We start from the raw sequence: 23,446 nt of genomic DNA, 5'->3' as shown, positions 1-23,446 counted from the left end.
AAATAAATAATCTGTCCTCGACTGGGCAAGAAAATCAATAATTTGTCCAAGACTAGTTCTAGCACCCCCCCCCCCCCCCCGGGAGTTTTCAACTTTGATGTTCTTTTTTCTTTCTTTTTTTATGCTCGTCAGACTTTTTTCAGTGAAGAAGAAATAAATAATCTGTCCTTGTTTTTTTGGAAATAAATAATCTGTCCTTCATCGACATGAAAATAAACAATCTGACTCGGTAAAATTTGCCACCCCCTCCTCCTCTCCCTCAGAATCAAATAGTTGTCCCCTAACAGGAAGTCAGTGCCGCTAAAAAATTGTCTTAATGTTTCATCGTACCTTAGCAGTATTAAATTTATGATAAACTTGTACATCTATATATTTTAAAAAATATCCTGTTTAAAAATAAAATTTAATCTTTTGACGTAACAGGTGTATTTGCGATTTTTTTTTTAATAATGGCTTCTTTCTTAATAAAACAAAACTGATAATTCAAATACGATCAAAAGAAAAAAGGTCAGTTGAACCTTGTGTCCATATCGTTTCGCGATACCAAGTGAGAACAAATCAATCGCAATTTCTCGGGCCTTTCCGACAAGCCGAAAAAACAACCACTTGTTTTTCCTAGTTTGCAGGAAAGGCCCGAGAAGATGCGATTGATAACAAATAATTAAATTTTTTTAATATTTCCAGTGTCGATCATTCGAATAAGCCTTCCTCACTAAATTACCAATACCAACAAAAGTTTTATCTAAGTATTGTATCGACTATACAAATCGTAAAAAGCCTTCATTATTTGTGATAAGTTGTTGCTTAAATAATATAACACTAAACTACCAATTCCAAGAAAAGTTATAGCTAAATAATGATAAACTGAAGAATTTAATAAAACAAAAATCATCGCAGATTTCTTTTTCATTGTGACGTCATAATCAAATGTGCACAAGAAAGTCGCCCAAATCATATAAATTGCGTACCCAGTTTTAACGACGTCAGCAAACCCGCGACCTACGTTAAGTACCAAAGAAACAAAATGAAGAGTCTGCTTCAAGTTCCACAATTTATTTAGTGCAATAGTCCCTTTTAACAAGATAATAAATTAATAGCCTCCTCAAAATAACATGAAATTAATTCCTTTGTTTCTCAATTTCTCCCAAAATAAAACCAGAATTCAAGTAAATTCACAAACAGTACTTTTGTAAAGTCTGATTCAGAGATAACTCCAAATATGTGACTTTAATTAAATTACTTGCAATTAATTAATAAATTGATAAAATTCCCAACTTTTGTAAAGTCTGATTCAGAGATAACTCGGAATATGTGACTTTAATTTAAGTTATTCACACTAATTAACAAATTAGTTGATCAGATTTCCAAATTCAGAAATATGTGATCAAATCTAAATCCCTAAAAATATTTCCTAGCAATTTCAATTAGTTTTTACCCAGTAAAATTCCAAATGAATAAATAAACTTACATCTTAAAATTATGCTAACCCCACTTGTTTCTCTAAAACCCAAAAGTTGCAGACTAACGAAAATTGACGGATTCGTCATATTTATACCCCGTCAAAATCCGTTTAACCAATTTACTCTAAAAATTCGTCTACTAAGAACAGATTTCGTTTACAGTAAACGGAAAATGTCTCGTGCAACATAGTTCCATTATTAAAACTTTCAAACAAATAAAATTATACAATTTAAATACTACTTTTCATTCAACATCTCATGTATAAAGATAAAAATATTACTTTGTTTACTTACAATGTCACGTCATGAAATTCACAAGAGGCATGAATATTAATAGGGGTGAAATCTAAAAACAGCAAATTGACCCGGAAGTAAAGGTCAACCTTACAAAAAATAGTAGCTGACAACTTCCTTCAAAAAGTGTACAAATAATGGAATTAAGACAGTGCATATACCCTAACAATACAAGAAATGCATCATATAGCCTGGGAATAAATCAGTAAGTGTGTCAATTAAAATATTTAATGATTTCCATGAAATGAAACGCACGTGTGACATATCAGTTCGAATTTCCTCAACATAACTAATACGTAAGATATGACATTACAATAATCTAGTAATGAATAAAATTACACACATTAAACTGTAAAAATAAGTACCTGAGCATAATGTAGTATTGTAAAATGCAAGTTTCCCGTAATTTACAACTATAAAACAATTAAAGTTAACTCAAGTCAATCGACAGCATTTAGGGACCATCTCAAAACATAATGTTCAATATAACAACACAACATAACATTACAATATAGTAACTAAATCATCTTGATAGAGACTAAAACTGCAAATTTCTTCACAAAAAAATCCATGTTACAATGTTTTCAATCTCACAACTGCTAAGCTATTACTTCTCAACGTCACAGCCTTTGACTCTGTGTTAAGAAAAGACAGAGGCAAAGGGAAAAAACTCAAAGAAATTGTAATAAACAGAAATTTTAATGCTTTTTAGTTGGATATGGAATTGATTTCACTCGAGACTTCGCACTCGTGAAAATATAAAAATCCTGTCCCACTCGTGAAATAAATTCCATATCCAACTACAAAACATTGAATATCCTCTATTTATTTGTATATTGGGTTAGTCTATTATACCATATCTAATGCTACTCCTAGTTTTGCCTACATTATCTGATGGCAAGGCACATCCTTTTGATGAAAGCATTCGGCGAGTGGAGCGTGGATCTAGGATTGTGACGGTGGTTCCAGATGACACTAAGCTGGTTCTTCAGATGCCGAGGGGAAATCTGGAAACGATTCATCCTCGAGCTCTGGTTCTCTCATCAGTCAGAAGAAAATTAGATGAGTATGGATCTCAGTGTTTTAGAAGTCCCTATCACTTATTATTTAAGAATTTTACCCTTGATATCTCGATTCCTCGGATATCTCAAAGTTTTTTTCAGCCCTTTGTTTCATTCGCAAAAAAAAAAAAACCCACCAGTAATTGATATACCGGTAAATATTTTTCTTCCTATATATATCACTGACCTCTCAAACAATATTGTACTTAGTTTGGATATTTTTTTCCTTCTCAGATTAAAGTTCTTAGAAGCCATGACGGCCATGAGGAGACACAGAATCAACATGAATCTGATTTACGATCATAATCCCGACAACTTCCTGTCAAACGTCCAACTGTTTGTACAGCAGATCAACAATGTCAGCCATATCAATCTCTTTCTCACAGATCTCCAGTAAGTTTTTCATTAAAATAACTAAATCTATGAAGTTAATCACTGAAATAACTAAATCTATGAAGTTAATCACTGAAACAACTAAATCTATGAAGTTAAAATAACCAAATCTGATGAGAATGTACAGAGACTTTATACTGAAACATCTGAATGTTACATGTATGAGAATATACAGTACAATAGTTTAAGTTTGTCACGTATATAACTGAATCTTATGAGGATCAAAAGTAAGTTAATCATCATATTAACTTAATCCAAAGAGGTTTGTGTCAACCTCCACGAAATATCCCATAGCTCTCTGATTAGACCACTGTAGCCCCCCCCCCCCCCCCTCCCCTTACATTGATATTGATTCAGGCTTACAGTATAATATAGGTTAAGGTTATACCAATAAAATTTTGCACCCTATACAGTCAATTCTCTGAACTTCCTAGATTGGAAATCATCATAATAGTATCTTTCAGTATCTTTCAATGTTTAGACTGATAGAAATTTTTGGGTTGAGAGAAATATTTATAGAAAGATTGTTTGGAGAGAAAAACACCTGATTTTGATTTTATTTGGTCTGATCTAAATAAAAATTCAGCATTAATTATACAAGCACACTCTGTGCCCCTCTCTTTTGCCTACTTTTGGTAGTTCATTTTTATATTTTTACAAAAGAAAAAAAAATGGAGTCACAAATTTCAAGTTGTAATTCTGTTTAAATTATTTTTTAAGTTTATTTGAATGGCAGTTTTATTTGACTGAGGGTCTTTACAGGGAAGAAGATGTAACCAGAACTATGTATACAGCAGCTTACAATCGGTCACCACTGACTGAGGAGTCCGAACTGACCAATAAAGTGGACACCGTCTGTGATGCCGTGAGACTGGCTCTGATCCAGGAGGATGAAAACAAGTAGGAAATACTGTCATACCTCATTACGGTAAAACTCGGTTATAACAAAGTCACTGGGACCTGTGAAATTATTTCGCTCTATCCGTAATTCATTATGTCCATATAAGGAATTAATGATTCAAATTTATATAGGTGGGGATCCAAGGAAACTTTGCTATAGCCATGAATTGGCAATATCCGTGTTCGTACTAAACAAGTTTTACTGTATATCAAACTTGATGAGTCTGAGGAAAAAAAAGCTTCAAGATGTCTGAGGATTCATGACATTTAGGTTAAATTACATAGAGAAAAAGTGGTTTGGTTTTCTATCTCAGATGGACATTTTTATTGTAATAGAGATACTGATATTGAGGTTCAACTATATGACATCCAAGGGAAGGACTCTTTTGTAATGCAGCTGCTGAGGGGTCAAAGTTTTTAAAGGAAAATGGACATGCATTGAAAAAGTATTTTAAAACATACCGCCAAGATTTTTAAAAATTGCATATGGATACATGATTTACATGAATTTGTATTTTGCAGGTATATTTTGAGCATCCTGACATCATATGTAAAGAAATCAGTCCCTGAATTGGAGGAAGCTTTGCTTCTGGTCAGAAGTCTTCGAGGTCAGAAAGGACAGTCTAGAGTTTTTTTTTCAGTATTTTTCTCTAAAAAAAAGAGATGTATGGTGGTTTTTTTTTTTTTTAAAAATACATGTGTATTTTAAAATCAAAATATTCAAGAGACTGGGCAAGTAGGGCTCTCCACTTTTTGATACAAGGGCCGGGGCTGTGAAATTGGGAAAAATTTGTAGTGTAAAACACGCTTAAATTGAACATGCTTATAATGAATTGGCGCTTACAGTGAAGTAATTTTCATTCCCTGTGGCTCTAAGATATATTGTAAACAAACGGATATTATGAATTACATTTGTAACGAAGCAAAAACATTCATCCCTGGCACTTTGTTATAACCATGTTTTACTGTATGTGTAGTTAAGTTTTGAGGAAAATTGAGAAAAGCAACATATATATATATATATATATATATATATATATATATATATATATATATATACATATATATATAATCAAAAACTCATCTTATTTTGATTTTCTGGTGTTTTGTTCTGTTATTTTGTTATTTTGAAATTTAATTGGAAAATAACACCATTCAGTTGAGAAAAAAGGAACTACTTCTCATTATTAAAAACCTTTAAGAAGCCCAAAGAATATACAATAGAGAACCCTGATGTGTTTTGAATCAATGAATTTGATATTTGGGATTATTTTTCCAGACACACCCAGTAAGAATGCTGTGGTCAGTCCAGCAGAGGCACTGAAGTTCCTTCTTTTCCTGGTAGATGTTAATGAAATGTTTGACGTGGCACTGGGGACTTATGATTTTGACTTGGTGCTGATGGTGGCCGAAAAATCACAAAAGGTATGCAGATTTAAAATATGCTTAAAGATAAAATTTTGACTCTACATTTTTTTTTTTTGGATGATAAGTCTTTGTTCAAATGGTTATAGTAGGGTTTAGGACTGGTTGATCTGGAAATCTGGTAATTTTCTAGATTATTAAGAAACTTTTATATGTAGTTTTAAGGCTTGAAATCTTCATCTTAAAATTTACTTGAACTTTTTGTCCCAAATTCTAAAAATTTACATGTCAGTGCATTATATAAGATATCATCTGTGCTTGTTTTTGTTTATCTTGATCTTGTTGGTGACAATTAAAGCACGTTTGGAGGTTGATCAACCAAACTTATAATTTAGCACCATGAATATTGCCTAGTTGAACTAAAATTAATGACTTTACTAACTGCAAGGCACCAATTAGTCTAATAATTATTGTTAATAGTTTAATTGTATTTGATATGCAGCTTTCATTTTCTCCAAATTTTTTATATTGAATTTCAGGATCCAAAAGAATACATACCATTCCTGAACAATCTGAGAAGACTTGAGGGATACTACCAGCACTATACAATAGATAAACACCTTAAAAGATACACAAGAGCTCTGAGAAATATCAGCCAATGTGAGTAATTTCCTCTTTGGATGCAGTTCTTAAGATTTAATTATCATCCCTCTGACCACTCATATAAAATTCTGCTTTCATGCTAATGATTTTCTCAGAGAAATTTAATTTAGAATTAGAATGCACACAATCAGTATGCTTTCACTCAAATAGCTTTTAGACATGATAGTTTTATAAAAGTATTGGTCATTTCTCCCAGGGAGAGTTATCACTCTTATCAGAGGGCCAGTGCGCCTTACAGCTTTTATCTCCAACTGAATTTTAGATTCCTGAAACCATATTTATGTTTATGTACTATGTCATATTTTTGTTTGTTGAAGGTCCAGACCATTTTGATGAGTGTTTGACGTTGGTCAGTGATCACAAGTTGTACAAGGAGGCTTTGTCCTTTTTCAGTGTGGGATCAGAAAAATACAAGGTAACTATTAGTTGAAGTGCACAAAATCTCATAACTGTTGGTTTTCTTATCCTAAATTTTCCTAAACTGTTTTGTCTGTAAGTTTCAATGCTCTCAAAGATCAAGTCCTTGTATTTTGTATGTTTATTATTTAAACATGCAGCGGTATAATTTCAAAAATTATCATGGTTCTATATCATGTTAGTTTTGGGGGTAGAAACATTATGAAATTAAAAACGAAAAATCTATAAATAATTTTTAATCATTTTGGATTGTCATGTGTATTTATTTTGCCATGGTGGATGTAGGGTTACAAACATAATTTTTCATAAAAGTCTCTATTCTAAGATTTGTATAAACTTTATTATTAGGCAATTGCTAAGTTGTATGGAGAACATCTGATTGAGAAGAAGAAACCAGAGGAGGCGGGGCTTGTGTATGTGAAGGCTGAGGAATGGGAGCTAGCTCTGCATGCTTTCAAGTCCTGCAGCAACTGGAGACAAGCTTTCTGTATGGCTGCTAAATTAAAGTACAATAAGGAAAATGAAGTTGATTTGGCACGAAAATTAGCCAGTAAGTAGCCACTTATTGGTCATAGAATTACATGTAATAACTTATCGTGATTTATTCATTGACAAGTTTGTATTTGGGTGAGATGAGAAAAAAAATTGTCTAAACTTTTCAGTAAATGGTAATTGTTTACTTTGATGCAAATACACTGTACTGATATTTCAGCTGGAGCGAAAAAAAAAAGTCAGACAAAGAGTGTAACATAAATACTTTTTGTTATTCAGATCAGTTGCGTAACAACAAAAGCCATGTGGATGCTGCCACTGTTCTAGAAGAATATGCTAATGATGTAGAGGAGGCTATTGTTTGTCTCATTGAAGGATGTCAGTGGGAAGAGGCCCTTAGAAGGGTAAATATGAAATTTTTTATATCGATGTAAGAAATTGTTGTGATATAAGGGATGGGGAAATGGTATAACTTCCTTACAACCAAGATTTCCTTATAGCCAAGTCTTACTTCATTAAGAAAGCTTTACATATGAACATACTCTGTGGTTATGCACTATTTATGCATTGTACAATAATCTTATTCGTTCAAAGATGTACAAACATAGTAGAACTGATTTCATCGAGACAAACTTGAAGCCAGCAATGTTGGAGAGCTATGAAGGTCAAATGGAATCTCTGGAATCAATGAGGGCAGATTTTGAAAAGTATCGGAAGAGGTTAAAGGTCATTAGAGAGGAGAAAGAAAGGTCAAGGCTAGAGTTTCAAGGTAGCATTTTGTTTCAATGAACATTATGTACATGTACATAGTTGGGTTTTATGGTTTTTAGCTCACCTGAGCTGAAAGCTCAAGTGAGCTTTTCTAATCACCCGTTATCCGTCCGTCCATCCGACTGTAAACTTTTCACATTTTCAACTTCTTCTCAAGAACCACTGAGCCAATTTTAACCAAACTTGGTACAAAGCATCTTTGGGTAAAGGGGAGTTTAAATATTAAAATGAAGGGTCAAGTCCCCTTCCAAGGGGAGATAATCAAGAAAAAACAAAAATAGAGTGGGGTCATTAAAAAATCTTCTTCTCAAGAACCACTGGGCCAGAAAAGCTGAAACTTATGTGGAAGCATTCTGGGGTAGTGTAGATTCTAAATTGTTCAAATCATGACCCCAGGGGTTAGGGCGGGGCCACAATAAGATACTACAAGGGGGGAAATTAGGTGAAAAACAACAAAGCCAAAGTTACTTAGGTGAGCGTAGTGGCCCATGGGCCTCTTGCTTTTTTTACATTAAAAAGAATCTGCCTTTTCGACACAAAACTGTCAGGTTTTTGCAGAAATTTGTGTACATTTTAGTACCACGCACTTGTACTGTCTTATTTAAAAAATAACTAAAGTATTATTTTTAAACATTCATTTAGATATAGATACAGGATGCCCATAAAGCTGTACTGACTTAAATTAAAATAAATTTTGTGCATTTTTAATCTTAAACCCCTGAAATATTCTATTTCTCAAGTATCTTTGGTATGAATTGACTCTATTGAACCACATTGTATACATAGACCATTTATTACATCACAGAAAAATTACATTGACTGTTTATGACTTTACACTGAATTTGTGGTCATCTGATAAACTGTATCTATACAGTGACAGACATGTGTTATAACTTGTATGAGGTGTAATATTAGATACATGTAATAATATAAATACAGTGAAAACTGTCTAATCTGAAACCTGTGCAATCTATTTTTATTCCCATTTGACTATTTTCCATGTTCTTTTACACTGTCAAATCCGACACCCTGTGTATTCCGATGCAAAATTTGTCTGCCAGTGCATGACAGGTTGGACAGATTTCACTGTACATGTATGAATCATAAAAAGGGACTTTTATCAGTTTGTGTTGAATAATAATTTAATTAGATATTTGTGTTCCAGAGACAGGAGGTGTGAACGATGCCGATGCTGACCTGTTCTCAGATGCCAGCAGTGCTACAGGGGAGAGCATCCAGTCATCGAAATACTCAGGTTCACAGTCTTCAACCTTCACCAAGTCCACTGGGTACAGACTACCATAAAATTCGCTAGATTTTGATAGTTATATACATTTACAGTATATAAATGATTTTACTGGATACAGACATTCCTAAAATCAGTAGTTTAATTCTTATAAGTTGTTTAACAGTTGAAGGTTATGCAAATTTTGATAAGTGAATCTGCTTTTGGGAAGATGGTTTATGAACTGTACACAATATATCGGTGCATGATGAAAATTGGATTTTGTCCCTCTGAAAAGTTTTTGCAAAGATGCATTATTACCTTTCCCCAACCTCTGACTAGTTAGAAAAATGTCTGCTTGTATTTGGTTTATTAACACGATGTAGATCCTATAAACGTCACTGTAAAATTCTATACCAAAACATATACTGAGGTGACTCAAAATAATTTTGACAGTGTCATACACTTGCATGTGAGAGTCATCATATTCAAAAACAAATTGTGTGTAATTTGTGGATTTAGTTTACCTGATTTACCTGATCATTACACAGGGCTCACGGCAGGTGAGAACGGTCAACAGGGGATACTTACTCCTCCTAGCCCTCCTGATCCCACCTCTGGAATTTCCTGGGGTCTTAGTTTTATGCCCTGTTTCACAGATTTGTATTGTTTGTAGATTGTTTTTTGAGATCAATCACTGTTGCTTGTCTTCACCTTTTTCATTTATTTTATTCTTCATTTGTTAAAAGTTCATAAACATATTTTTGTATTGTTTATAGTTTCTTACATAGTCATCTCTAGACTGAGTATTAGATAGATCTGGTCAGAATGTTTCAGCTGTGTCTTATGTACTGATCAAGGGTCATCGTGTATCCATTCACTAGATGGCTATGTAGCTAACAGTACCATAATTCTTAGGATAATTTTTCATTCATAAACTGTTAGAGTGAGAGGAAGCTGAAAAAAAAGATTGACATAGTTCCCACATCAAGCATCACAAATCACTCATAAATAACATATTTTTCAGTCGTTCTTCACGAAACAGACGAAAAGCTGAGATGAAAAAATGGAGGCTGAAGGAAGGAAGTCCTTATGAAGACTTTGCTTTAATTGCAGCTTTGTCTAAAATTATCACTTCAGTAGATATAATGAGAGGTAATTAACAAGTGGTACATGCCTTCCATATTGCATTTGTTGTGCCTGCATCATTTGTTTTTGCTCTAAAGAAGCTTTTACAGGAGATCTAGTTTCATATATTTAAGCTTCATTAATGATGGACAGTGCGTGAAGAGTTTTGTTGACTTCTAATAAGTCCGTGTGATTTTAGATGAGGTGAAAGAATTAGTAAAAGTCTTAGTTCAGTTTAATTCTGACAAAGAGGCCTGCAAACTGCAACAGACGTTTGGGAGTTTCCTGACTTTGATTGACAGTGCAATTCCCTCGATATGGTTGGATGAAGCCGAAGAAGGGGAGGAGTCTCTGGTGAGTTGTCTTCTAGAGGTTCAATGTGTTTATAGAACATTCACTAATTCAGCTGTGCGACGGCTATGTAAATTGTACAACATTCATGTCCCCGTTGTTGAATAAAGGAACATTTAGCATTTACGAAATCTATCAGCATGTCCACTATCTAGTTAATGAAATTAGAATGAGAATGCTATGCCTTGGGTCAATGAATTGAAAATTTGGCTGGGAATGGCTTTTGGGTCAGAATCTAGGGGGTGTAACTTTTATTGCCAAAAAAAAATTTAAGAATATGCTAGGATTAGGAAGAATATTTTGTTCATACATTTGCATTTGTATCTACACCATGGGTTAATATTTAATTATTTAACAGCTTCACTGATATTTCTTTGAAATAATGAAAAATATTAAAATTTGCTTGTATTAAATGAATACCTGTCCAAACTTGTAATCAGCGTGGACATGCATTCATTTCATTCAGACAACATGTAGTTCTTTAAGCCTATGGGTTGTAAATTATGTGTACTTTGAATAGAAATCTATATGTTTAATTACCTGAACTTATCTGAAAGCTAATTTAAAAGTGTCCTTTGCTTTTTACATTTTAACTACAATGCTTGTGATCTTGGTGTATACAGGTACTTGGTCCTCAAGCCACAGCCAACACTATTGCCCAGGCAGTACAGAGAGGACAAACTTTATCAACAAAGGAAAAACTAGGTAAAATTCCCAACTTATCTCCTCATTGCTGACTGTATTTACTTAAATTTATGATGGAAACTTATTTTAGATAAATGTGGGTATTTGTGGGTTAAACTCATATCAACACTGGATTATGTGAACTCAACCATAACCATTATTGATCATGTGAAACACGGGCATATTTCATTTCATGGCAAATTCTAACTTGAAATTACATGTGTGTGATAAGTTAGAAAAATTCAAAATTTACACAATGATTGTGATAAAACAGTTACTGAAAAACTTCATTTTGCATCCTACAAGGAGTGTTACATTGGGGACACAACATTGGTAATGTTTTGTGGGATGTGTTGGTCTAAATTTAATTATGTCAGGATTAAGATATGCACTTGTGATTTCCAATGGATTTCATATTTTGCCTTTTAATAAATGAATGAAATGTGCACGTAAATTTCTCATTACATGTACTGCATGATTATCTTTATTATAATATACATAGTTACATGCTGAATTTTTTTTTTTAATTAAAAAAACGTACACACCTTTTCTTTTTTTCAGATCCCATAATTAAAAGTGCACCTCCATTACACAAAGACATTAAATGGAAATTAAGTTTGCTAGATGACTCCAAGTCATGAATATACATTTACCAGCAAGAGATTAAAAATAAATGCATTGTCTTCAATACTTGCATTGTGGTTTTTGAACTGTGTATATGTAAGATGCCTTCCTGTTTGAAAGCAATCAGTGTCTCTGAGGTGTATTCAAGTGATCACTTCAAAAGGAACTTATAGATGCAGGACTGTCCAGATAATATCCCGTATTTCCCTGTTAAATGCAAGTTATTCTTATATATAAAAGGATTGACTTCTGTTATACATTGTACAAAGATTAGAAGTCATGTACTGGTACAAAGGGGGGGGGGGGCCTGACATTCACATCTAACTCCTCCTTTCTCCTCACACCCTTGTCTCCCTCCTTTTCCTGTTTTTATTTTCTCCCTTATCCTATCCTACCATTATGTACTTCAGACAACATTTGAAGAACAAGTAACATTTGTTGGACAGAGACAGAAAAGGGAATTTACAGGTCTACAGGAAAAGACAAATATACAGTATACTTATGAGCCACCACCTCATTGCTTCTTTGTACATGTAACAGAAATTCATTGTCATCTTTAATTTTCTTTCCAGTAGTAAAAAAAAAATAAATTTGCTTCAAGCAGATTTTACTGTTTGATAATTTGTAATTTCATTTGCTTCAAAAAAGTCTTGCAGCACATTTGTAAACAAAAATCTGCTTAATATGATCAAATGGAATACCAGCACTGAATATATATTTGTACACATTCTAAAAGGAATGCATTGCATACATTCAAAACAGCACACAGGATTTTTATGATAGTCTGACACTATCATCGCTGTATGGGGTTCATAACATGATTTGCATCTACATTGCAACACTCTCTGTAAACTTTTTAGGATTTTGCGAACTTTTGGGCCTCTATGTTCATTAAATTTTTTTTTCACACACATTGTCCTTTAATTCCTGATCATTTTAAAGGTGAGCACTATGGACCATAACTATTTTGTATTTGGTTCACCAGTATGGGTTCCATACAGTTTGTTCTGTTTGTCCACAAAAACTTTAACCTTGCCCATAATTTAGTTTGGTTGTAGCTATAGCTTTTATATTTCACGTGCGTATTCCTTTTGATAAGACCAACAACCTTGAAGTTTGATCCACTTTTGCAAAATTTTACCACGCAGCACAGTTAAGGCTGCAGTAAGGAGGCGGGGCCTAATTTATTCGGGAAATGCTTACTATGACATCACACAAAAATATAAGTTCTTCAAATTACCACAAAATGAAATGATTTGCTATTTTAAACTCATGAATAGCTTTAAACTACATCAATACTAACTAGTGCATGCATTATTGTCATTGGTTAAATCCCACACAGCAATATATAAACAATTCACTGATCGCAATGCACTTGTCAATGTGACGTCATATCGGAAAATTTGACGCAGTTTGTATGCAGTGAGAGGCGGATCAAGTTATATTTATACAATGAAAAATGTATTTTGTAGTTAAGTAAAATATAAATTGTAGATATATAAGAGACCATTAACTTGGATGCAATGTCCGTTTTATGATTTTATTCATATACTTCCCGTACATTCCCTAGACAAGCGAAACTGTCGTATATTTGTATGCAGATTCATTGAAGGGTAATAAATGGGTCGTGATAAATCGATATATTGCAAGGGCATACCCTCAATGAATTATGACAAGCTTTTACACATTAACTCAAGAAGTATGAAGATATTTGAAAAGTGCTGCGAACCTGTTGAAATCTTGCAAATGAATTAATTATATCTATATTTAATGTACTTGACCAGCAAAATATTCAACATATGGTCTAACAAATGTAATTTTAGCAATTAGATAGTAGAATCTATATAGGTTCGCAGCACTTTTCACAAACTACAAAGAGTGTTGAAAATAATTGTATGTTAAACTTAGATTTTTAACTTGGTTATGCCCTTGCAATATTAGAATTTATAGATGACCTCAATACTTCAGGTATATTTGCTAAAATCACGTGACTGCCACATCACGTGACAAGTCTTAATAAGAAATCTAATCGTCCTCAACATGTAGTTTTCAACCACATTGCATTTGTCCAATAACAGAAAAGTCCTAAAAAGAAATGCCCATCCTTGTAAAGAATGTATTTTCTATCTAAAAAATTCGCCGATATTTCCATTTGGCACCTTAACTGTGCTGCGCATACTTAACCTTGGCCATAACTTTTGAATGGTTGGTGCAAGGGCTTTCTTATTTCACAAGTGTATTCCTAGTGACAAGACCTTCCCTTAGGTTCCATTAATTTTGACTGATTGACCTTGGAGTTTGACCTACTTTTGAAAAACATTATCCTTGACCATAACTTTTGAATGGTTGTTTGTCTGTGTACCTGTTCAATGACTACAAACTTTATATTTATATATATGGGTGATATATGGTTTCAAATGTCGCATGACGACATACAAACAAATTGATTACCCATGGGAAGGAATCGACTTGTTTGATGTCATTTTATGATTGTTTAATTTCGAATGTTCCTTAAATTGGTATACAGATTAAGAATTTAACATATATTTCTTGTGCCTGAACATTTATTGTCACTAAGCACTCGTACATGAGAGATGACGCAACAAATGAACATGTCTAAGAAAAGGATAAAAACATTCATATCAAAAGAAGAATTAAACCAGTCAAAATGAAAGGAAAAAGAATCTATAAAACCCAAAATCCAAAAATTGAAAGACAGTTTGTGAGATGCCTGTTTGTTATCTTGACTTGTATAAACAAACACATACCTTTTTTACCATATTGAATTTTCTTAAAAGTTTTAAAAAGGTAACAGATCAGTAAAATAATTTTCTCTTTTACAAATCAACAAATTTCTGTCTTTAAAGCCAAGAAAATAGTATGTTCCAAACAGACAGTATGTTAAACACAAGTAGAAGAATTTTTGTCTCTAAAAACATTAGACACCAGTGAAGGTGTAAACTTAAAATTAGTTTGACAATAACACTGCAATAAAAATAGAAGCTCTGTATAAATTAAAACAGTAATACTGAACTTAAAAATGTGTAAACATATATATGTTAAACAATATCACAGCAAAACAAACATAAATGTTCTACATGTAGTTACAAATTAACAGTTAGTTGGAATATTTTTTATTTAACAAAAATATTTAAAGTATTTTCGAATTTCTTAAAAATTATTGAAAAATATATAATTACATTGAGCACTTCAAATAACAATGGAATACTGATATAGGCTACTATTTGTGTCATTTAAAAAAAAAAATGATAACAACTAATACTGAAATGTGAGACATCAACTTGTGTAATGTACCATCATAATCTAAACACTAACTGATATCAAGCAGACATGATTTAAACCATATTATTTTTTACAGTTACCCTACTGTTAGTTTAATACTCTAAACTGATTGTTATAAATCTACAACAGATTCACAATTGTTGTGTTGCTGTGTAGGATCTAAGACTAGACAAGCACCAAAACCCAGCATTGGTAATAAAATTTCTAATTAAAAAAAAAATTCTTCATAATGGATCAAATATTTACAGTTAAAACAAAATTGATTCATATAACATAAGTGACTTTCAGTAAATGTGTATACAATTAAAAGTCGAACAATATCGTGAACTGGCAGACCATTTTAAGAGGTTTCAACATAATCTTCATCTCTGCGGAACATAAGTTCACTCTGGTATTTTGAGGTCTCGTGATGGAAATTTGGCCGTAGAAGAGTGGCTCTGTCCATATGGGGATACTTGGATTCAACCCTAGTACGATCCTCCACATTGTAATGCATTTGTTCCCGCTTGTCCAAAAAGAGGTTGTCATCATGTTCATAGTGAGGAATACCACCTAGCTCTGCATTCTGTCATGGATACATTATTTTAAATATTTTAATTTATAAAGATCGTAACATCAAGTTTATGAGGATATTTATGCATCAATATTATTGTACATTGAGCATAAATTTCCTACATGCACAAATTTCCAGAATTTTCTGATTATTTAAACAGAAAACATTTGTTATGTTAAAGATCGAATTAAAGCAACCTTCATTAAGATTCATGAATATTCAAATATGTAATGCTTTTTCTACCTTGACAATAAGATCCCTATTTTTCATGTCAGTCTTCCATTCTTGTGTGTACAAACGTGGAACAACTGGATGAAGGCGTGAATACTCTGGAACTCTAATTAAAAGGAAAGAAACAGAGAAGTTATAAAAATTGCTTGTCCATATTTGAATGCATCAACACCTTATATCCAAATACGTGATAGTAACTAAAGCATTCCATATTTACAAAAACTATCCTTTCTCTAGCAGAATACCAGATTTGTATTCCATTGGGCAAGATTGTAGCAGCTAGCCTAGCTGCTAGGTTAGATATATAGATATCATATTGAACTCGCTGTATGAATTAATGCTTGTTATGGATAAGCTAGCATATCGTTCAAGATCGTAGCAGCTACTTAGAGCTACATAGCTACTGTGATCTTGAATGCAGTCCTGGTATACCGATATACATTTCAGTCTGAAATGCACCAAAGATAACTTGGGTCTAAATATGTATAATATTGTTATGTAAAAAGAGTGCACTTTTTACACATCAATAGGTATATATATATATTTATAAACCAAGACCCAAGTACCTGTGGAATGCACGCTTAAAAACTTCTACCGTACTGCAACTAGCCCTACACATCTCAAGAATGAAGAAAATAAATGAAACAACTTATAATTTACACTGGAATTTTTCCCAAATTATTTATAGTCGCAAAAATTAAGATTCTTGAGATGCCTGTAACATTTATTTAAATATATATAAAACAGAAGAAGTCCGTGTGAGTTATGTTCAGTGAATCTCGTTACAATGTTTTCCTTAGCAACGTAAAGGTTCTGTTGAAAAGAAGAAATTCACAAAATATTGATATTAATTAAACAATATATATAGTAAATAACCTTTCACGACTATGTTTAAATAGTCTTTCAGCAAACTTCTGATCGATGGTATTTGGTCCATGAGCCATAAAACCTTTTCCTTTTGGAGCAGCCATCATTCGAGTTCCTCTCTTTCCTACTGCGTGTAAACTAGTGCTCTTGGGAACCAGTTAAGGGACTTTTTTTCCATGCTTGATGCTATCACGCGACGCAGAAAATAATTTAAGTATTTGTTTGAGGATTTTTTTTTTTTTTTAAATATTTAACTGATTGTTTCTAATTTAATTGAAGATAAGATGAATGATTAGTGTCAAATAGATCCACTTCAAATAAATAAGGTAAGTAAAATATGTCGCAGATTAGCAACGCAATTATCAAAAATTATTAGTATGCGTAAATGCAACGTATTTATAAAACAGGAAGTTTAGAACATCAGCTGAAAAATGGCGATCGATAATGAAACCACAATTTGATTCTTAGTTCTTTTCTTAAATATTTTACAGGTATGTGACAATTTTTCTTTTATGAGTTTTTATCTTTCTTCATTTCTACTGGTGGAATACGTTTAACAGCGATCAACAACAAAATAATGTCCGTTTCATTGCAGATCTAAATCAAATATTGACAGTCGTATGTTACAAAATTCCCTCTCATTTGTCTATAGGCTTATATCTCAACGAACCCTTCAATAGCAATAGCGCTGATGTGATTTTTAAATATATTTGTACGCTATATCGGCGTATGTATCGGTTCCAATAGAATTTTGGTTTACATTCGGTAAGAGACTTCCTATCATAAATGAGGTGATATGTAATTTAAATTCCACAGTTTATTGTTACTACTGGAAACCAAGTGACACTTCCATCTTTCCCTTGACCCTAATGCGTTGATGGTGTGACCGTTGTAGCTAGCACAGTTCTGCATAATTTTTTAATGAATACCTATCAAATTTAACTTACATCCACCTCTTCAAACTGCACAAGTGTGAATGGCACTTTGCGCTGCTCGCTATTAAACTTTCAATCAATGTACAGAAGAAAAGTGGCTATCTGCTCTGATAATTATTAAAATCTTTCTTGATTGATGACTATTTTTCAGATGCCGAAAAAGGTCACAAATGGATCATCATAATATTGTCCGACAATTTCAAAATCTCAGAGTGTATTCAAACTCACGTCTTGTGAGTATGGATGAATTGGTTCAAGATCTTGCAAATGCATTGGAAGAATCAACTTCTCCAGTTAAGAGCTCAAATCATTCAATGACTAACAAACGACCATACAAAAAACGAAAAGGAAAGAAACGTAGGACACTGCTACTGGACTGTGGAAACATCAGTGAAACATCAGGGAGTAGCTACGATGAAGCCCTTAGAGATTATTTTGAAAATTTTACCCGAAAGAGTGACTCGGATGATGATATAGGAAAAATAACAAGACTTTCTATGCCTTTGAATTCTAACTTTATTCAGTGTGTTGAATCAGATTCTGTTAATGAGAGTGTTGTATCCCCATCAAGACCTCAGAGACGAAGAAAGAAATATAAAGCCATGGCAACAGATTCAGAATCAGAGACTTGTAGCATGAAACCACCATTAGGAATTTCAGATCATAAATCAAAAACACACAAAATCAGGTATATGTCAAATATAAAGACTAATGATGTCATGTTTGGGATGGAAGAAGAGGTGCATCCTGGGAAAAGGAAAAGAAGCTCCAAGTCAAGAGCTGAATATTCAACCAGCTTTGATCAGTCTAAAAATAGCAATGACCAGAATACCATGGAAACAGGAAGTAATATGTAAGTGAACATATTTAATTACATATTTGTGTTTGATCGTAATTTTGTATACAGTGCCTTGGAGATATTAATTATGTACATTGAAAAAATATAAATGTAACTTGTTAATGATAAAAGTTTCATTTAAATACTGTGGAATCATCAAAAATTGTGTGGGCCAATTTTCGTGGATTGCTTAAATTTTACAGGTTCAAGGGGACATAATTTCATCTATTCACTCATATCTTCAAAAGGAAGTATGACTTTGAAATCCTAGTATACTATATTAATTCGTGGAGGATGTAAATTTGTGGATGAAGGGTACCCACAAATTCCTCAAATATTGGGCCACCACAAAATATAATTCCACAGTACTTGAAACTGTGTCTTAGATGCATATCAGTTTCCTCATGATAGTGTTTATTCTTTTCATGAATGTATTCTAAGTCTAAATTGATTTTGACAGAGAAAGCAGCTCTGGGCTCAGCAGTAGTGAGAGTGATGGACTACTTACAAATGATGAAGCTAGGGAAGGTCAGTATCATCTGATAGGAATAAAAAGAAATGATAATCTTTGGTTTTATCAAGCACCACTGCATTTGGTCAAACACTGCCACATGGACCAGTTAAGGGGAAAACTGAATTTTGTTTTTCAAGTTGATGAAGAAAAAGTTTTCCCTTTTTTCACACATACTTCTAAAAAGCTAAGTTTCTCCAACATACTCAAAATTTCTTCGTATAACAATATTTTATCAATAATTTTTTTTTTTTTTTAAGTTTAACCAATTTTGTTCTTGGTCTTGCTGTATGTTTTGTAATACATGTAATCAATTACAAAATAGACTGCAATTGTATATTTTGTATGTACTGTACATATATAGCAAACTGGCTGAACACTCAAGGTAAACACCCAAGAACAATTCTAAGGGTTTAGCTAACAGAAATTTATATTGATAAGTGTTTTAGGAATGGCTCTTGTTACATTTAAATGACATATTTTCTTTTTTCTTGTCTAGTCAGATTAATTATTACTTTGTTACAAGAGCTTTCACAACTTGGTTTTTAGTTGTTTTATTCCTTTTAGAAAGGAGGCCCTCTTTAACCAATGGCCTATTTTTTTTTTAAAGCTGATGATGAGCACAGTGATTTTTACTATGAGTCAGGACCAGCATGTGGAATCCCTGGCATTATAAGATGGTGGGAGAATGACTCAGAGGACATTGAATCAGAATCTGATAGGCAGAAATTCCAACAGATTTTGACAGGCTCCTTTGAACACATACCAAAATCTTCACAGCTGGCGTTCAGAGCCAGAGTCACAAGAATGATGGCTAAGGTACTGTAGAAGTCCTTTTTACTGCGTACATGGTATTAATTTAGACTATGTACCTCATCAAAAATTTTTAAACGTAAATTTGTCCCAGTGTACTCTGAAATTTAAGGCATATAATATGGCAATCTATGAAATCCATGTAATTTTCTTCAGGAAACAATACATATAAAGTATTTATATCAAAACTGCTAAATCTGTATCGAATTACTCTAGTTAAAAATTGGAACCGTCTCTTTCAGCCCTTCCCCTGGCTTTTGAAATAAAGAACAGTTTAAATACAATAATAATAAATAGGAGAGGCAAAGTGGCTGATTTATAATTATAAAAGAGAGTTTTCAAATTGATGTTCACCTACACAAGAAATGTGAACACAACAAATTGCATGTTGAGCTTTTAAATTCTTAAAGGAGTTCTGTCCCTTGAAGACTTTTGATTTCTTTTCTTGGTGATTTTGTGTTATCATTGTGTTTATGAAATACAAGTGTATGACATAATCATTTTATTAATTATTTTTTTATATACATTGTTTTAATATGTAGACTGGAAGACCAATCAGATTTGGGAGAAGAAAATTGAAAGAGAAGGTATAAATTAATACTATTATCTTTGTAAAAGCCTGTTCTTGTTCTCTTTGTGGTAATTTTCTGTTTTTAAGATATATAATTGAAGTACAGTATCCTACCATGATAGTAGTACAATGAAAGCTGTATAAAATGTAACGTAAATTAGAAAAAAGGAATTTATGTTTACATTTCTCGTGATAAATGTGTTTAATTTTTCTAAAAGGCAAGTCTTTAGAATATTATTGTTTGGACAAAAATTGGTCCAGGATTTAAGCAATTTAACAAATCAAAATTATTTTTCATGAGGTAAACACATGTGATATATTTGTGCAATTTTTCTTTTCTTGCAAAATCTTCCTGGTTAAGTGTTTTAGAAAGGTTAAAATATGTGGTAACATGTACTGTAAACCAACTTTTTTCGCATGCAAGAAATATTTGTGAGTTTCCAGACCTACTTAAACTCACGAAATATTAATCACCGCGAACAATTAATTTGCTTTGTATTTATAGAGAATGTTTCCTCAATCGCAAACTTAAATCGTTGCGGATTGATTTCAAACTGACGAATCGCCAATAAAAGATGACATGAATAATACTTGGTTTACAGTATTAATACCAAAATTCTGCTTTAATAAACAAAAGCTTAGCTATTCTACATGTGCTTTTCAATTACAGGAACCAAAATACACTCTTTCTCGCTTCCTGAAAGAGAGGCAGAAATGGAATGATATACAGGGTCGATTTCCTTCTGGTTTTAAATCAAATGGAAATGGAGATCAGAAGAGATTCCGCAAAACGCCACCTCTACAAAGTCCCATCGAGGAAGGTACTAGTTAATTGTCACCATACACTTTAATTAAATTCATTACAAGTGACAAACATATATGTTAATATTAATTCAAGCATATTCAAATCAGCTTTAATCTAGTAACTGGTTTACCTTGTTTCATATTAAAACAAAAAAATTTTTTTAAAAAGATTCTAAATGTTATATTTGCCATGCACATACCTATTACAAGTATACATGTATCGTCATTTCTTCTCTCAAGCAAAATTGTATGATGAATATAAAGAAATTTTGTAGGATTTATATTGGTTATTTTACAGGTGTAGTTGGAGGTAATGCTGACCCGATTCCAGAGAGTAACATAGGTAATAAGATGCTACAAGACATGGGTTGGGTGCCCGGAAATGGTCTGGGGTCAGAGGGCAGCGGCATCGAAGTGCCCGTGCTGGCATACCGACGACCAAAACGACAAGGTTTAGGCTGCAGTTCCCACCCATACATACGAAACATGGACTCCTAATTCAAGTCTTCAGTTTGCCAAAAATTTAAATTAATTTTATCATGTTAATGATGTTTATAATGATGGTTTTATAAACACAAGGTTAATTGTATTTTAAGAAGCATTGCTGTTCATATTACATTCATTATTTTTCATCATGTTTTAGGGAATCATTTTTGGTTGACTTTCGTTTTATGATTTTATGGGTTTTTTTTTTTTTAAACTGAAGATCTCAATGGCAGCATTATTTATCTGGACATCATGACAGAATTAGTTTGAAATCATCAAGCATTTAATGCTTAGTGGTTATACACAGTCATATATTGGACATTTACAAGTACAATGTACATGTACATAACATTTTCTAATTTTTTTCTCCAGCCTGTTGTAAATTACGCCAAGAATTGGTGCAATTTTAAGAGGCATTTTTTCTTCTTCAAATTTGTAACTATAAATTCCCAAATTGGATGCACATACACAGACAAATTTACATTTTACACAAAATCTACATTTATATTAAATGTAGGTAAATTTTTCAATACAAACTGTGGTTAAGGGACACACCTCCACACAAAAATAAATTGTTCAAATATGTTCAATCTGTATTTTTTTCTGACTCAAGAGGTTGTTAGGTAGCTCAACAATTTCCCACAAGAAAAGAACCTCTGTATTCTTTATTGTTGGAATTCTGCAGATTCTATAATTAGAGCATTGCTATTTATTTTCATATTTATCAGAAAATCGTTAAGAGTCCGACTTCTTAAGTATACATGTACTAAACATGTGTAATTTTGTTAAATTTTCATTTATACATATGAGTTGTTTTTTTTTTTTTAATTTTTGTCTTAATATTTTAGTTGATGTTGTAATGGTGAAAAAGATGTGTATTTTTGGTGAAAACAAGTAAAATTATGAAAGGAAATTATTAAATCATTATTTAAAGTTAATTTCAGAGGAGAGAAAATGCTAAATATGAAACATCCATTTTTATCTAACATAGTAGAAATTGAATGAGACTTGGAGAATATTGTATAGAAACTATGAACGTTAAAACAATGAGAAATGTCAAAGTTGTACAGCATACTTTGATTTTACAAAACGCCAAGTTATTAAAAACTCTGGTGTTTGATGCTCTTAGGGGATTTTGGCAAAATATGTTTTTCTTCAGGTTTTAAAGATTTCAGAGTTATTTTCTTTATTTACATGTAGGTTGACAAGAATTTACATGCATTTGCATGTAAATATGTCCTGTACAACTGAACATGGAATTTTAAAAAATAACTTTACACAAAAAATCTTTTGTTTGCAATCCTGTCACGAAACACAATAGATATACAGAATTGAATTATGACAGTATGATATAAAAAACAGAGTGAAAGTTAATGTGTATTTTAAAAATTTTACTGCTATTTATAGATCAGTTTTAATGATGAATCATTTATGCTTGCATGTACCATACTTTCTTTAGTATAACTATTTAGAAAGAGTTAGTATATAAATAAATATATACCTATATAATTTCCTCCTTCTTGGTTTTTGGTCAAAGAAATGAGCTTTTCTGATCAAACTTCTCTCAACATAGGCAAGTCTACTTATTTTAAGCGTGTTCATAATTTCATGACATGGTGAAGATAAAAAATACCAAGACTGTACATATTCAAAGTATGCAAATCATATATTCAAGACTTTGAGATGGGGGGGATCAGTCATTGTCA

General features: G+C 32.4%; 3 protein-coding genes across 3 annotated transcripts in view; 2 read left to right on the top strand and 1 right to left on the bottom strand.

The window, feature by feature from the left end:
• Positions 1–11,894, top strand: part of LOC133175760 (putative elongator complex protein 1) — a 30,949-nt gene extending 19,055 nt beyond the window's left edge. The window contains exons 18-32 of the mRNA XM_061310873.1: positions 2,631–2,820; positions 3,050–3,208; positions 3,971–4,108; positions 4,631–4,716; positions 5,388–5,533; positions 6,013–6,133; positions 6,454–6,551; positions 6,902–7,103; positions 7,325–7,449; positions 7,640–7,814; positions 8,982–9,105; positions 10,069–10,196; positions 10,369–10,523; positions 11,144–11,225; positions 11,766–11,894. Coding sequence (XP_061166857.1) covers positions 2,631–2,820; positions 3,050–3,208; positions 3,971–4,108; positions 4,631–4,716; positions 5,388–5,533; positions 6,013–6,133; positions 6,454–6,551; positions 6,902–7,103; positions 7,325–7,449; positions 7,640–7,814; positions 8,982–9,105; positions 10,069–10,196; positions 10,369–10,523; positions 11,144–11,225; positions 11,766–11,845 — 2,009 coding nt within the window. The 3' untranslated portion in view covers positions 11,846–11,894. The remainder of the gene's footprint in view (positions 1–2,630; positions 2,821–3,049; positions 3,209–3,970; positions 4,109–4,630; positions 4,717–5,387; positions 5,534–6,012; positions 6,134–6,453; positions 6,552–6,901; positions 7,104–7,324; positions 7,450–7,639; positions 7,815–8,981; positions 9,106–10,068; positions 10,197–10,368; positions 10,524–11,143; positions 11,226–11,765) is intronic.
• Positions 11,895–14,374: 2,480 nt separating this feature from the next.
• LOC133202078 (sperm-associated microtubule inner protein 10-like) lies at positions 14,375–16,924 on the bottom strand. Its single transcript, XM_061337862.1, has 3 exons — positions 16,792–16,924; positions 15,928–16,021; positions 14,375–15,696 (listed from the first exon to the last, which is right to left on the bottom strand). The coding sequence occupies exons 1-3, from the start codon at positions 16,887–16,889 to the stop codon at positions 15,472–15,474; spliced, it is 417 nt and encodes a 138-aa protein (XP_061193846.1). The 5' UTR covers positions 16,890–16,924; the 3' UTR covers positions 14,375–15,471.
• A 243-nt stretch (positions 16,925–17,167) lies between these two features.
• Positions 17,168–21,897, top strand: LOC133202066 (G patch domain-containing protein 2-like). Its single transcript, XM_061337851.1, has 7 exons — positions 17,168–17,273; positions 17,869–18,570; positions 19,016–19,083; positions 19,677–19,885; positions 20,422–20,466; positions 21,121–21,271; positions 21,553–21,897. Exons 2-7 carry the CDS (start codon positions 17,888–17,890, stop codon positions 21,750–21,752), a joined length of 1,356 nt encoding a protein of 451 aa, XP_061193835.1. The 5' UTR covers positions 17,168–17,273; positions 17,869–17,887; the 3' UTR covers positions 21,753–21,897.
• The last annotated feature ends 1,549 nt before the right edge of the window (positions 21,898–23,446 follow it).

Source organism: Saccostrea echinata, unplaced genomic scaffold (assembly GCF_033153115.1).
Source record: "Saccostrea echinata isolate AGI-Se365-2 ecotype Australia unplaced genomic scaffold, CSIRO_AGI_Sech_v1 ptg000002l, whole genome shotgun sequence".
NCBI classification, from domain to species: Eukaryota; Metazoa; Mollusca; class Bivalvia; order Ostreida; family Ostreidae; genus Saccostrea; species Saccostrea echinata.
The sequence above is the reverse complement of the archived record's forward strand: the minus strand, read 5'-3'. Positions and strand labels throughout refer to the sequence as shown.

Coding starts and splice junctions, on each gene's coding strand:
- LOC133202066 (XM_061337851.1), top strand. CDS start 17,888: ATGGATCATCATAATATTGTCCGACAATTTCAAAATCTCAGAGTGTAT. Junction 20,467..21,120: donor GAAGAAAATTGAAAGAGAAG/GTATAAATTAAT, acceptor TTTCAATTACAG/GAACCAAAATACACTCTTTC. Junction 21,272..21,552: donor ACAAAGTCCCATCGAGGAAG/GTACTAGTTAAT, acceptor GTTATTTTACAG/GTGTAGTTGGAGGTAATGCT.
- LOC133202078 (XM_061337862.1), bottom strand. CDS start 16,889: ATGATGGCTGCTCCAAAAGGAAAAGGTTTTATGGCTCATGGACCAAAT. Junction 16,022..16,791: donor TTTAAACATAGTCGTGAAAG/GTTATTTACTAT, acceptor CCTTTTAATTAG/AGTTCCAGAGTATTCACGCC. Junction 15,697..15,927: donor ATAGGGATCTTATTGTCAAG/GTAGAAAAAGCA, acceptor TATCCATGACAG/AATGCAGAGCTAGGTGGTAT.